General features: G+C 45.2%; 1 protein-coding gene across 4 annotated transcripts in view; it reads left to right on the top strand.

Annotated features, from left to right (window-relative positions):
- GRIA1 (glutamate ionotropic receptor AMPA type subunit 1) overlaps positions 1-15,781 on the top strand; it is a 296,889-nt gene that overhangs the window by 180,474 nt on the left and 100,634 nt on the right. For 3 of the 4 annotated variants that reach the window (XM_045887659.2, XM_045887668.2, XM_045887684.2), the window contains 3 exons: positions 502-663; positions 2,969-3,136; positions 12,257-12,361. In XM_045887659.2, the coding sequence (XP_045743615.1) occupies positions 502-663; positions 2,969-3,136; positions 12,257-12,361 (435 nt within the window). The remainder of the gene's footprint in view (positions 1-501; positions 664-2,968; positions 3,137-12,256; positions 12,362-15,781) is intronic. The other variant, XM_045887676.2, reaches the window with a different exon arrangement.

The raw sequence follows: 15,781 nt of genomic DNA, 5'->3' as shown, positions 1-15,781 counted from the left end.
GGGGAGCCCACAGGAGCTTGCTCCTGACGGACTTCAGATTCTTCTTCTCTCAAAAGGGTGGCAAATGTGGGTGGTAGTTAGTTCCCTCCTTATGTGTCTATTCTGTTCCATATTTGTGGCATCATAGTAACCCCACTCAGTCTGCACCACACACTTGACGTGCATCATCACATTGCTTTTTCTCCCCAACTTCCTAACCTTCATTATTCAGACAAGAAACCATCAGGCAACTTAGCCCAAGGTAGTTTAACTAATGGCTGTGAATAGCAGAGCCAGCACTTCAACCCAGGCACGGCTGGCTTCTGAGCAAATGCTCTTAACCACTGTGCTAACTGTATACAAACTAAGTGATGACCTTCAGAAGGAAGGGAGGCACATATGTCTCTCCATTCAGCCAGTTTCACCTTATGGAACACAATAGAAATTCTGTGACCCTCTAACATGATTAACTTGACTGATCCAGGCAGCATGTTCTGACTCTTTCCCCTCCTCCCTGCACAGGGTTTCATGGATATTGACTTAAACAAATTCAAGGAGAGTGGAGCAAATGTTACAGGTTTCCAGTTGGTGAACTACACAGACACCATCCCAGCCAAGATCATGCAACAGTGGAAGAATAGCGATGCTCGAGACCACACCCGAGTGGACTGGAAGAGACCTAAGGTGAGGGGACGGGCAGCAGACAGCAAAGGACCAACCTGGTCCCTTTCCCTGTCCCAGATTTCTGGGCAGTCTTAGACTTCAGGAAAGGATAGCTTTCTAAAAGGAGCAAGATAAGGAAAATATATACATAAAAATTAAGGGTATGCTATAAAGGTTGGACAACCCAGAATGACAATGGTTTAAAAAGATAAATATTTTGTTTTTCTCTTGTGTAAGCAAAATTCAGAAGTTAGCAATCTGGGGCTTGTATAATGGCTTCACAATTACCAAACACTCAAGCTTTTTCTATCTTCTTGTTCTGGTGTCCTCAGGATATGGCTGCTGCCTTATAGCCCAAAATGGCTGCTGAGGATCCAACCATTAACTCAGTATTCTACCCAGCAGGAAAGTGAAAAGGAAAATAAAAAGCACAATGACTTCTTTTAAGAACCCCTTTCAGAAGTCACACAGATCTCTATTCACATGCTATTGACCACATCTTAGAAACCTAGCCCCAGCTAGCTCCAGGAGAAGCTGGAAAATGGTGTCTCTATTCTGGGCAGGGCCTCCATGTTGCACAGCTCCAGGAGGGATGCTGCTTGCATTCATTTCTTTGTGGATGGAGCCTTCTTGCGTTGTGCATGGAACTAGCCCTTTATCTGGTCAGCCACATACCCAGCTAAAAATCAGAGAAATCTAAGCAATATCCAGCTCATCTCTGCCTCAGAGCATCAACTCCCAGTTATGCAGGGCATCTCCCTCTCACTCCCCAGCCATGAAGCTCTAAATCCTACAGCCAAAATCTATTTTGTTTGCTGTTCGATAATGGTTTAGAATAAGGAGAGCAGGTATTTTTTCTTTTCCATGTCAGACCCAATAGGTTGGCAGAGGCTGTGTGGAACACTGTGTTGAGGATTCTGAGGCCAAATTTGTTTATCTGGAGCAAACGGAATCCTTGGCAACTTTCTCTTGCCCCTCAATTTCTTTTTGCAAATGGCAAACCATTTAACTGAGATGCTTCTCATCCCACTCTTGCTCAAACTGATTTAGCAATTCAAAACTGAAGATTTATTTCCCATATGATTTCACTCATGTGTGGAATTTAAGAAACAAATGAGCAAAGGGTGGGGGGGGTGCGGGGAAGAGAGAAAGAGGCAAATCGAAGAACAGACTCTTAACTATAGAGAGCAAACTGAATGGTTACCAGAGGGTGATGGGCTGGGGGCGGGGCGGGGGGGGGCGATGGGTGAAATAGGTGATGGGGATTAAGGAGGGCACTTGTCATAATGAGCACTGGATGTTGTATAGAAGTGCTGAATCACTAAATTCTACACCTGAAACTAATATTACCCGGTAGGTTAACTAATTGGAATTTAAATAAAAGCTTAAAAAAATGAAAATTCATTTCAATATGAGCTTAAGCAAACAAAATCACAAATGTGCTTTAAAGCAACGAACAAACCACATACCAATTAACATGTGAATACCCCGCCCAACTTCCAAAAGATTGACGATTATAAAAATAACCAAATGTAATACCTATATTTTTTCTTTTAAAATGTGAAAGAATCATAGTCAAAAACTGGAAAAATATTCATGCATTCATTCTACAACTCTCTGTTGTGAACTTAAAATGTGTCAGGGAACAAGCTAGGATTGGGGACAAATTAATGAAGAAGACAGACACGAGTTCCAAACTAGAAAATAGTGTCCTGGATTGTTAGCCTGCTTTGTTTCATCAATATCTTAGCCCCCTTTCAGGCAAGAGGGGAAAAATGGAGAGTTATCGTGAATAAGCACAAGGGGCAAGTGTGCAGGAGATAAACCTGCCACTTGTGAGGCACAATGTGGAAATAATTAAGAGCTTACCTTTCTTGGACTATTTTTTTTTTCTTTCACTGTCACAAGAGATAGTGGAGTAAATAGTTCCTCTTGGTTCCCAACTGGTGCCTGTAACACAGAGAAAACCAACTGGTTTTCCATGGACTGTATCAGAGCTATAGATGTGCTGCATTTAATCTACACATTCTTTTTCCAGTTGGAGCAACATTTTAAAATTGCCAGATTGCACACAAAAATCTAGAATTCTGGCTTCCCTTTGAAAGTCATAACTGGCAACACGGAACTCACAACACCGGCTAATGAGGGGAAGCAGCAACCCCCGTCTAAGGCACAGACCCTTCCTGGCTCACCCCTGCCCTGGACTCCCCATGCCCGGCCCACTGCTGCCATTCTCATTACCAGGATGCACTCTCCCAGACAGAGCTCCCACCTGCCTCCCTCTCAGCTCTCCCTGACACCTAACTGTCTCCATTCCTCCCACCAGTACACCTCTGCGCTCACCTACGACGGGGTGAAGGTGATGGCTGAGGCTTTTCAGAGCCTGCGGAGGCAGAGAATCGATATATCCCGCCGAGGGAATGCTGGGGACTGCCTGGCTAACCCAGCTGTGCCGTGGGGCCAGGGGATCGACATCCAGAGAGCGCTGCAGCAGGTGAGGCCGGCAGAGGCTGCCTCTTCTCATGGGAGCCTCGTAGGGGATGGCAGCATCACTTTCAGGTGGGAGGTAGCTATTTAAAAGAAAAGGTAGAGAGCGCGCCTGAAGTTTGGACAACCACTGCATTGTGTTGGTGGCTCTTGGCATACATGGAAGCTCATGTAGAATTTTTTTTTTTTTTGTATGGAATTCATGGGGCACCTAGGTGGCTCAGTTGGTTAAGCAGCTGACTCCTGATTTTGACTCAGGTCATGATCTCAGGGTGGTGGGATCGAACCCAGCATCTGGTCCTCACGCAGGGAAGAGTCTGCTTCAGGATATTCTCTCTCTCTCTCTCTCTCTCTGTCTAAAATAAATAAATAAATCTTTTTAAAAAACAGTACGGAATTCCTGATAGTGTAAGAGCTGTATTTTCTGCTTAGGGATCATGCTGAAAAGGGAAGCCAGTGATTCTGCAGTTGGAAAGGGGACTTGAAATACATAGGGTTGAGACCCAACCATTTTAGCAATCTCCTGGAGACTCCTCACTCTTGCCCTGATTTTCTGGATGTCTTCATTACCTTTGCTCTCTGGGCACATTTCATGAGGGGACCCTGACAATGTTTCTCAGTACTTGTGATCCTATTTTCTTGCTTCTCAGCACTGCAATCGTCAATTTTGTTTGCACTGAAGAACAGTTAAAGAACAGGGATAGAAAATGGTCATGGCCATTCCAATCAATTGGCTATGCAAAGGATTCTTAGGCTGAATCTAGTTTCAACAGGGAAGAGTATAAATATTCAATTAATGAGATGTCTGCTGTGCAAGCAGGATGAGACAGTGGTACACGTGGGAGTGTATTTAACATTCCTGATTTGGAAGCTTCTGGGAGCTTGCCCTCAGCTTTATCACTCTCAGAGCTCCTGGAAGTCTCTTGAAGTCTCTAGAAACACCTCAAGTCCAGGCTCTGATTCTTGAACTACAGATGGATAGATAGCACCATATGATGCCTCTGATGCCTCCTGATAGAAAGGCTGTATTTCCAGAGGGGACCGGGCAAAAAGATTGTGCCAAATCAAAGGAGTGTCAGAGTATCAGGCACAGTGGCAAGCCCCACCAGCAAAATATTCAGATGCAGAGGTCACTCATGACCCACCTCCGCCCCATCCAGTAGACCTGCCTGGATAAGACCGGTTTTACTTTTAAGACTACATTCAACAGAAGGTGAATTGGGGCTCCCAGGGGAGGAGAGGAGCATTTTTGAATGAGGAAGAAATACAGAGCAAAGTGCACAGCCATCCCCATTTGTTTCCCAACCACACATGCGCAGCTCTAGCAATTTTCACGACCTGGAGAAAGAGAGGAGAAAGGAACATCACCAGCTGTTCCTCTGCTTGGATGAAGTGCCTTTACATGGAGGAGAATATGTCGTTCTGTCCTCTGGAATGAAGCTAAGCAGCAGCCCTGTAACTACAGGAGGAACACGCTAAGGGGTCCGCCAGCAGCCCTTTCTGCCCTCCCCTGTCTCCATGTAGGGTGGTACCTTCACTGGGCAGCAATAGCAGACATCGGGCAGTGACCAGATGATGGCCAAAGATGCAGCATCTGCCTCTGGCTTATTTAAAATGCTCTTCCAGACTCCACAGTCGAGACAGATTCTGTTTGCAATGTGAGACTGGTTTCAGAAGGTCCCGGGGACTTGCCCTTAGCTTCACCACACTTCCAACTCCTTTGCCTCTCCCATATTAATGCTGTCCCTGTCAGGAGGATATCCTTACGCCACCATGACAGTGACAAAGTCTAGGAGGTAATGTGTGTGGCAAGAAGGGCTCTGAATCAGGAGGCAAGAGAGCTGGGGTCCAAGGCCAGCTGGGCCCCTGGCTCTCTGAGTGACCTTGAATTACTCATTTCCATTTCCTACATACTTCCCTTTCTTTATCCATGACAATGAGAAAGATAGACAGACCACTCCCAAGTTTCAATTGGCTCCAAGCATTCTAAGTATCTTTTTCTCTCTTATGGTCTAAAGCACGTCTTTCTGATAGTCAAGTATACTCAATCTTCTGCTTCTGTCTTCAGTGGGACTTGGGAGGAGGCAAGTGCCTTAGTCAAAAGTATATGACCTCTTTTATATTGTCTTTGAATCAAGACATGTGTCTGCCTCCCTGGCACCCAGTCAGCTGCTCCCTGAGAGCCTGTTGTGTGTTCTGGTCTGGGGCAAAGTACTGGAGATAAAGAGAAGGCAAGACCTACCCCCAAGAAACTCTATTCAGCCTCTATTGGGGGGTAGCATGGGTGGTTGAGAACTAGCCATAAACATGAAACCCCAACATTCTGATCCTAAGATCGGCCGTTCAAATGGATCCTTTTTAAATCTTTGTTAAGATTCTACAGTCACCAAAAATGAACAATCAGGACTTCATCAAGATAAAAAGCTTTTGCAGAGCAAAGGAAACAGTCAACAAAACCAAAAGACAACGAACAGAATGGGAGAAGATATTTGCAAATGACATAGCAGATAAAGGGCTAGTATCCAAAATCTATAAAGAACTTATCAAACTCAACACCCAAAGAACAACTAATCCAATCAAGAAATGGGCAGAAGACATGAACAGACATTTTTCCAAAGAAGACATCCAAATGGCCAACAGACACATGAAAAAGTGCTCAACATTGCTCGGCATCAGGGAAATCCAAATCAAAACCTCAATGAGATACCACCTCACACCAGTCAGAATGGCTAAAATTAACAAGTGAGGAAAAGACAGATGTTGGCGGGGATGTGCAGAAAGGGGAACCCTCCTACACTGTTGGTGGGAATGCAAGCTGGTGCAGCCACTCTGGAAAACAGTATGGATGTTCCTCAAAAAGTTGAAAATAGAGCTACCATACGGTCCAGCAATTGCACTACTGGTTATTTACCCCAAAGATACAAATGTAGTATCTGAAGGGGCACTTGCACCCCAATGTTTATAGCAGCAATGTCCACCATAGCCAAACTATGGAAAGAGCCAAGATGTCCATTAACAGATGAATGGATAAAGAAGATGTGGGGTATGTGTGTGTGTATACATATATACACACACACATACACACACACACACAATGGAATATTATGCAGCCATCAAAAAAACCCCGAAATCTTGCCATTTGCAATGACATGGATGGTACTAGAGGGTATTATGCTAAGTGAAATAAGTCAATCAGAGAAAGACAATTATCACATGATCTCACTGATATGAGGAATTTGAGAAACAAGACAGAGGATCATAGGGGAAGGGAGGGAAAAATGAAACAAGACAAAACCAGAGAGGGAGACAAACCACAAGAGACTCTTAATCTCAGGAAATAAACTGAGGGTTGCTGGAGTGGAGGGGAGTGGGAGGGTTGGGGGGGCTAGGTGATGGACATTTGGGAGGGTATGTACTATGGTGAGCGTTGTGAATTGTGTAAGACTAATGAATCACAGACCTGTACCCCTGAAACAAATAATACATTATATGTTGATAAAAAAAAAAAAAGAATCTACAATTACAAAAATTTATTGATGAATGAGACCTTAGAGATTACGGACTTCTATTTTCCCTTACTTTATAGATAAGGCAGCTGACCCAGAGTGAGCAGTGACTCATCCAGGGTCACACAGCAGCTGAGCAGCAGAGGCTGGAGGAGACTCCCATCCTGTCCCAGGCTCCTCCTCTGCCTCAGGCCTGACCTGTGACCCCCTGTGCCTTTGCTTGTACATATTGAACTCTGGGGCCTTCCACACAGTCATGGCCACTGTCAAGACATTTCACCTTCTAGACCCATCTCTTGAAAAGTCATGCCACTGGGAAGCAACTGTGTGCCCACAATAGATGAGGTAAATCCCACTGACACTCAGTCCGTGGGTTGAGCGCTCAGGTCTCTGCTGCCCTAACCAATGGCTTTCAGGCCACACATTGGGAAGAGGCCTGTAGTGTTCAACTTGTATGAGAACTGGGATGCATGTGACTTAGGTCTGAAGGAATAAGCCCATTATTCTAAAAATAATGCTACTGACAGCTCTGATGTGTTGAGAGCTTCCTATGTACATGAGGTTCTCAACATACTTTACGTTTGAGCTCATTAAATCCTCACTATAATACTTGGAAGTGGCTAGTTTTATTAATTGTGCTTTATCAATGGAGAAAATGAGCTTCAGAGGTATTCTTTTAAATTTCCCAAAATTACGTAGCTGGTTAGTGGTGAAACAGTAAAACTGGAACTCCAACCCCCATCAACCTGCTACCTCACTGTGTGTATGTAACTGCTCTGATGTCTCGAAGGTCCAGCCCAGCAGGGAAGACACAGGGCTATGGCCCTGCCAGCAATAGCACATGGTCTTAAGTAGTATCTGGGCACCCCCATAATCCTCACCCTGCTGTAATTTCCCCAGCAACACAGTGAAGATAATCAGCCTCCTGCCCGCCCTGTGCCTGACAGCCAGGGAGCCATTCAGAATAGTAATGAGCCCACGTCCTGGAAACCCCCAGTGCTCCAGGAAGAAGTGGACATTAGGGTGCCCATAAGTCAGCTTCTGGCTGGCAGAAAAGATCCAGCTCCCCAAGTCAGGCTCTTAGCATTTGGATGTCATAGGCCCATTGAGGATATGCTTTTTTAAAACTCTGGACTCTTTTTCCCAGAAAAATGCACACATGTAGATATCTATATTTTTGTATGACCAGGAGTCAGGGGACGATGTATACTCCTAGAAGCCCATCCCAGGACTTCAGATGAAGAATATCTGCCCTACATAATAATCAAACCTCTTAGTCTTTGTGTTTGCCATCTGTTAGCCAGTGATCAAGCTTATCAAGGTGAAGGTATCCCCAGCATTTTGCCAGGTGAGATCTGGGGTGGTGTGGGCAATAGGGGTGTAAGACACAGTTCCTGCCTTTCAGGACTCAAGACCCACTTTTGAATGGAAGACAAACTTGAGAAACACTAGCTATAAAGGTTAGATTAAGGGCTAAATAACATAGCCAAGCTCTCAGTCCTCTGGATGGTCACAGCAGAATGCCTTGACTGAGGAATGTGGACATCAGCAAGGCTTCCTATAAGAATAGGACTGGGGCTTTAAATAAGGTGATCATATAATTTATCATCGAAACTGGGACATTTACGAGTGAAAGAGAAAGCTATTATCAGTTATTCCAGAACAAGAGATATAGACTGGAACTGTCCCAAGCCAACTGAGACTGATGGTCATGAAAGCCTTAAAGGAAGGAAAAATTCAAACAGAGTGGATTGGGCTTTGGAAGGTATGAAAGAGATATAAATGATATCCAGCAAGAGACTAGAGTCAGGATACAAGCAAGGACTTGTGGGCATCATGCTTGGCTGTTAGGGAGTTAGGAAGAGAAGAGCTAGGTTCTCACCATGGCTCCACCAAGTTCTAGCTTGAAGATCTTGGACTAACTGCTCAACTTTTCTGGCTTTGATTTCCTCATCTCCTAAATGTATGTAATCCTCTTAGCACTGCCTGCCTCATTGGCTTGTCACAAGGCTCCAAATAAATAAATAAACAAATAAATAGAAAAAAAGAAAGAAAAAGAAAAGAAAGAAGAATGTATAAGCTTCTTTGAACATGGGGGCAACTGAATGAGATAATTAAGGCCAAGTTATTCTTCCCATTGTGCAGGTGGAAAAGTGGGAGCTCAGAGGGGTCCTGAGACTTGCCCTGGCCAGAATAAACAGAATGTGGTCCACCGGGACCTAGTCCACAGGCCCTGATTTCCCGCACCCAGTGGGCACTCAGGAGGAGGGGCCAAGAGGATGAGATCCACCTGAAGGCAGCCACAACGAGGTTACAGAAGCCCTGGGTCCAGAGCATCTCTGCTGTCCCCCAGGAATAGGGGACGAAGAAATCTGCAGTGTTGATGCCTCAAACAGTGGAAACACCACCCGGCACTCCTCCAGCACCGGGCAGGAAAGAAAAGTTGTCCTTTAGCATCTCATTTGTGGTAGACTCTGAGCTGGCGCCCAGTACCACTTGCAGGAAACCACGGCTAATTCTGTTTTTCACAGAGGAAGCTGGCAGGCACCAGGATGGCAGCAGGAGTTTCAGCAAGCAAGAACTCAGTCTGACCCCAGTCTCCCTCGGATGGGTGATGGGGGCGATGAGGGCCAAGACTCTCAGCCCTGATGGATAGGACAGCAGTTTCCTGATTTGCCCAAAGTGGACGTTTCTGAGAAGCTGCTGCTTCTGACTCTAAGTTCCAACTGTCCACATAAATGGTGTGGGGCTGAGCCATTCGGTTGACCTCTCCTTGCTCTGCCATCATGGAAGGGTGATTCTGGGACATCTCCTTTCCCACCCTTTGATCTATTTCAGTGTGTATAAATCTTAGCTTCTCCAACTAGATGGTAAGAGCCTCCAGCTGCCCCAGACCTCTCATGACTTACTGTAAATCCTGAACCCAAGTGCCATAAGCTCCAAGTCTCAATAATCCTATCTGTAAAATGGACAAAATAACTGCCACTCTCGCTCCTTACTGGGTTTCTGTGAACGTCAAATACACAGCCTCCTGTGAAAACACATGACAGTGCAAGAGTCCTTCAGGTAGGGGGCCTAGAATTCCACTAATGATTTTTTTGGAAACTGAGAAAGGCTTGTAAAAATGACAGTGACAAGACCTCCCTTTGTGCTGAGAGAGTTCCCTGCTCTGAGATAACAGCTTAGCAGACTCAAGGCTTCAATGTTAAAGTCATCTTATTTGCCCATACCTAACCCACCCTACGACCCCACAGTCAGAGTAGCAACCATCCTCGTCATCCTCATCATTCAAATAATGTACACTTTACATGGAACACTCGTGTCCAGGGAATACGCAAAGCACTTCCATTCTTTGAGGAGGAAACCAAGAAACAGTGGGGCTCAGTGACCTGCTCATGGCCGAGTCATTAGGCATGACCAGAGCATAGCTGGGGAAATGCCCAGCGGAAACAGCAGGTGGTAGTGGTAGGCACAGAGACCATACTGCTGTGCACATTTCAGAGCCTAGCAAGACAACATTGTCCCCTGTTTGAGAGGCCACTTGGCATCATCACTGAAGATACTGGAATATAGAAGCCCTGGATTTTAGGCCTGCCTTTTACCCTGAAAAGTCTTAAGTCTGAAGCAAATCAGTTTACCTTCCAGAGGTTTGGTTTCTCCCACATAAAGGAAGATCATCTCTAAATGGCATACCTCATGAGTTCCTGTATATGGAGATGAATAGGCATGAAAGTGCTTCGTAAACATGAAATACTTGGCAAATGGTGGTAGTTATTATCGCCACTATTACTAACAATAAATAACAGCTGGCCTTCATTGAATACTCACCATGGGGCCAGCATCGATCATAAAATATCTCATTTAATCCTTAAAACAACCTTAAGACATAATTAACTCTTAATTGGTCCCATTAAACAAATGAGGAAACTGAGTCATAGACATATTACACAATTTATACTAACATGCCATACTGATAATTGGTATGATACGTGAGACCACGGCCAAAGCACAGATGCCCATTTGGATCATTAATGACACCCCTCCTTCTGTTTGGGAAAATTGGTCATCTGCACATGTGTCTCAGTCTGTTTTCCCAAATGAGTTACATAAACCAGTACTTGGAACCGAATGAATGGGAAAGCCAGAGATGGGCAAGAGATGACCAAGGTGAGAAAGCAAACTTGCTGACAGATTGCAATGGCTCCATTCCTCTTATTTTTCCCAGGAGGATCTGTGTTTTGTTTTCTCTCTGAAAGGCAAAGCCAGTCTAGACTTTTCCAGAGTAAGGATTTTTCCACATTTCATCTGAGAGAGTGAAGAGTTTGTTGTATAATTTGTTCAGTGCTCTGGGCCTGTCATGGCCTCCCCACTGAGACTCCACACCAGAAGGTGATGAGAGGGTCATCCTCAGAGCCATCAGTCTCCCTCCTTCCCTCCATCCCTCCCGCTCTGTCTCTCTCTCTTTCTGCTCCCCCACCCCTTCTCTCAAATACATACACACCCCAACTATTCTTATACCTTCTGAGGGCACAGGAGCTGGTCAGTAAGAAAAAGATAAAACCCTGTAAGTCTTCCTTTTGAGCTATTTGAAGGGGGAAATAAACAGTGCGGGGTCATAGGGCCGGGTTCCTGTTGGTGACAGGTAGACATTCACCTCCCTGGCCTTAGGCCACACTGATCTGAGAACACATGGTGGTGGGTCACCATTAGAGAATGTGCTTTCTTGTACCTGAGTAGATGACATACAGCAAACTCATCCTTCACCGGAGGGTGGACCTGAGTGAGATTTATTGGTCATCTCCAGAGTGGCAGACTTGGCCCTAAAGCTCTTAAATCCCACATGCTGACCACTTGACCTTCTATATGATCTTGAAGATGTGAGGCCCCAAAAGTTTGATCTGACTCATTTGTGGAAAAGAAATCCCATGCAGCATATTTAGGGTTGAATGCAAATTTTGTTTTAACCAGCTGAGACTTGTTTAAAGCCCCGCATGCTCTGGTCTTAACATGAAGACAGGGCTGGAATTTTGGAAACTGGAGGCTTAGGTGAATCATCCAAGGTCACTCCGTTTCCCAGGGTCAAATTCAGGTCTCCCAGTTCCCGGTCTTCGGATTCCCAAGTTTTTATTCCCCAGCCTCACACGGGAACTAAGAAACCACATTCAAGCCTCGCCTGAGGCATCATAAGGCCAGCTTCTTCTGACTCACCAGGGATGGCACACTGGTCCCTTTGCTTCACAGACCTCCTTCTGTTTCTCCACAAAAGGCGTGTGTCTGCAGAGCGGTGCCACCCATGGTGTGGTCATGATGGGGGTGTCCTATTAGACATGGTGCAGAGATTTCTTCTCAGAATCTACTTTGATCCATGGTTACTGTTTGCCTAAGGCAACAGATGAACAAGGTTTTCAGGATGAATCTCAGTTTGGTTGGAAAGAGAACTGTGCTCTGATGGCGATGTCTGCTGTGGGAAAGGGAGTAGCGAGGTTTTTTGGTAGCCATATTATTCCAAGACCTCATCCCATGTAAACTTCTCAGGTTGTGGACTTTCGCTTCAGCAGAAAAAGCAAACAAGTGGGATTGGGACTTCTGAGTTCATGGTCACTACTTGGTTTCCTTTCCAGGTGCGGTTTGAAGGCTTGACAGGAAACGTGCAGTTTAATGAGAAGGGACGCCGGACCAACTACACCCTCCATGTGATTGAAATGAAGCATGATGGCATCCGAAAGGTAAAGGCCACCTTTGCTTCCATTTCACAGGAAGGAGAGGGCTGGGTGAAGCAGAGGGCCAGAGTGGAGGGCCTTGTGAGCCCATCTTTCCTGGACTGTATCTGCTTAAAGAGACTCAGGCAACAAGGATTCTAGACTCAGCTCTGCCACTAACCAGCTGGGACTTTGGGCAAGTCAGTTTCTTTCTCTGAGAATTAATTCACCCATCTGCAAAATGGAGATAAAAATCTCTACCTTTGTCCAGGGTACTAGTGAAGATCCAAAGGGTAGGAAAGTACTTTGAAAATATAAAGTTATAGATGTATGTGAAATGCTACTGCTTTCTCTGAGGGATTCTGAAGGACTTGAGAATGATGGTTATTGATGAAGTTAGGCCATTTTCTCCTGATCCACACATGATCACATCTACTCCATTTCCCCATGAAAGGAGTGAAAAATATGTGTGTGCATTTATGTATTAATATATAGTATATATGCATATTAATTTTTAGAATACATTCAAATCCTTGGAAAGGCATTCACAATTTTACCAGACCCTGTGTTCTCTGGCCTTTGCCATCTTCTCCACCCTTGACCTTGGACACTCACTCTCTTACTCTCATGACTCCAGTCATTCTGATCGACTTTCATTTCCTTGAATATATCTTGTTCTTCCTCACCTTGGAGGTTTCACACCTGTTCCCTCTACCTGGCACTCTGTCTACCCCATTCCCCTCTTTTTCTAAGCCAACTCCTCCTCAGCCTTGAGCACTGAAAGTAAACGTCACTCCCTAGGGAAGCCTTCCCTGGCCACCTTGCCTCATGGCGGCCTCTATTTTTCTGTCCACTGCCTCCATCACATTCTTTATTCCTTATGGTGTCACAATGCAGTGGTAAGAGGCATGGCATAGTATGATAGAATGTTAGCAGAGTGCCAGGGACTGGAATGTTGACTCTGGAATCCTGGAACTCAATCCTGGCACAGACTGCTTATCAGTCTGTGATTCTGGACAAGTTATCGGGTCCTTCATGCCTTAGTTCTCTCATCTGGTATATGGGGATCACCATATATAATGCCAACCTCATAGGCTCATTGAGAGGATCACATGACCTCACATGTGCAAAAGTTCTAAGTGCTGGACCTGGCACATTGAAAGTTGGGTCTTTATCTCTCAAACTTAATGCTCTCTGTGCCTGTGATGTCAAATACAGTTGCTACTAGCTGTGTATGGCTATTTAAATTTAATTTTTAATTAATCAAAATTGAAAAATCAGTCCCTCAGTTGCACTAGCCATGTGGTAAGTGCTCAAGAAGCCCCATGTGGCTAGCAGCTACCATCCTAGACAGCACAGATGGAGACCATTTCCATCATCGCAGAAAGTTCTACTGGACAGCTCTGCTTATGCTCTCTGCCCCCACCTCCCGCAAACCCAGATCCTTTGCTCTCTTATCTGGAACCCCACCCTCCATGTCTATCTTACCACATCCCATTCACCAAGGCTGTATTCATTTCCTATTGCTGCCGTAACTAATTACCTCAAACAGTGGCTTAAAAAACACAAATTTATCATAGATCACAAGTCATACTGGGGACTCCCTGGGCTAAAATCGAGATATTAGCAGGGCTGTGTACCTTCTGGAAAATCTGTTTCTTTGTCTTTTCCACTTTCTTCTAGAGACCGCCCATATTTCTCAGTTCCTGTTACCTTTCCTCATCCTCAAACCAAGCAACGTCGTATCTCTCTGACCCTTCTCCCATCCTCACATCTTCTCTCTGACCACAGCCAAGAAAGGTTCTCTGCTTTTAAGAACCATGTAGTTAGTTTGGGCCCCCCCAGATAACCCGGGATAATCTCCCAAACTCAAAGTCTATAACTTTAATCACATCTGCAATGTCCCTTCTGCCATGTCAGTTCTGGGGAAGGGGCATGGACATTGTCAGGGGGGCCACAACCCTGTCTACCACAAAGGACAGGTTTCATTGTCTCCTCTGTTATCATGCCTTCCACACCTTATAGAAGCCATCTCCTGACCTTTTGTGTTCCCACAGTACATTTGACTCCCCAGGACATCAGCACAACATCCCCTGTTGCAGGGCTATTTACACATATCCCATTCTCCTTCCTAGACTGTGAACATTTTGAGGGCCCAGAACCCATTTCCCACCTTCTACTGGGCACACATTAGGACTCAGCTACCATAGGCCCACTACCTGTGCTAACTTTCAGCAGGTGCCAACCAAGGGCTCCCTATCTGGCTATTACCATAACCATTAGGGGCCTAACCACTTCCCAGCAAACCTTTGGCATGGTGATTGCACAAGGGCATTGTCCTTGGGGAATAAATTTACTGCAAGTGATGCTCATTCCAGAAATAGTCCAAGTCTGAGTTAATTTCTCTTATCCCCTGTTCTTCTGACTCCTGCTCTGGAAAAGACATCTGCTAGGTTACTTAGCTCTTATAATCCTCAATTTCCACATCTATAAAATGGAAACATATCATGTATGCACTGGCACCTGATCCTTGTTCAGTGAAAGTTACCTAGGTGAGTGGTTACTGACAGGTATGGCCAATGGCAAGGAGGTAGCACGTGACTAAAGTCTGAACACACTGGGATGACTTATCTTTTTCAAAGCATTCTGTTCTTTGGTGTGATTGTGAAGAATATCAGCCTTCATGATATAGCTTTCCTTTTCTAGATGGATTAACTGAGGTAGGCCAGCCCAATAGGCTGCCTAAGGCCTCACAGTGAGCTATGAATAAATGGGGACCTTAATTTAGGCCCCATGACTCTCCAGGCCACATTCATCTTGCTGTAGCCAGTGTCACAGCTAAATGGCTCAAGTGACACAATTGGAACATTTTCAATGACTAGTGGGGGGCGGGGAGTGGCGAGCTCAGAGTATTTTAATGCCCTTAGAAGGGACACCAGTTATGTGACCTCCTTCCCAGACCATCTTCCTCTCAGATGCAGAGAAGGGGTGGTGTCACCCCCTGCAGTGTACATGAAAACATAAAAGTAGTTCTTTTGTGGAAGGCCTTGGGCAGGCAAGCAAGTTTCTCCTACGTATAAAATTGTTGACCATGGTTGGACCTGGGCTCTCTCCCTCAGAATCCTCAGAATGGCCTATTTCCCTCAGGGAAGAAAAAAATACTATTTCCTGGTGGACAAAATTGGCATGTGTCTACTAACAGTTGTGTGTTTGTCAGAATTAGAACATGGATGTTATCCAGTTCTTTTCCCTCCAGGGTAATGGGGTGGTTGAAAATAAAGCCAGATTCTTCTCTACACATGAGCAGCAGGCTAGATATATTGGGGACATAATGGTGATGAGATAGAGATGAAGAGAAGGCAGAGGCCTCTATCCTGGCCCTGCTGTTACCCAGGGGGGTGGCCTTAACTTCTCTGAAGTTAAGAAATGAATTAGAGGTGCTGGGCT

The sequence above is a fragment of the Mirounga angustirostris genome, unplaced genomic scaffold, assembly GCF_029215605.1.
Source record: "Mirounga angustirostris isolate CCGP_5_RB_7025 unplaced genomic scaffold, mMirAng1.0.hap1 SCAF_7, whole genome shotgun sequence".
Classification (NCBI taxonomy): Eukaryota; Metazoa; Chordata; class Mammalia; order Carnivora; family Phocidae; genus Mirounga; species Mirounga angustirostris.
Note: the sequence above shows the minus strand (reverse complement) of the source record. Positions and strands in the feature narration are given on the sequence as shown.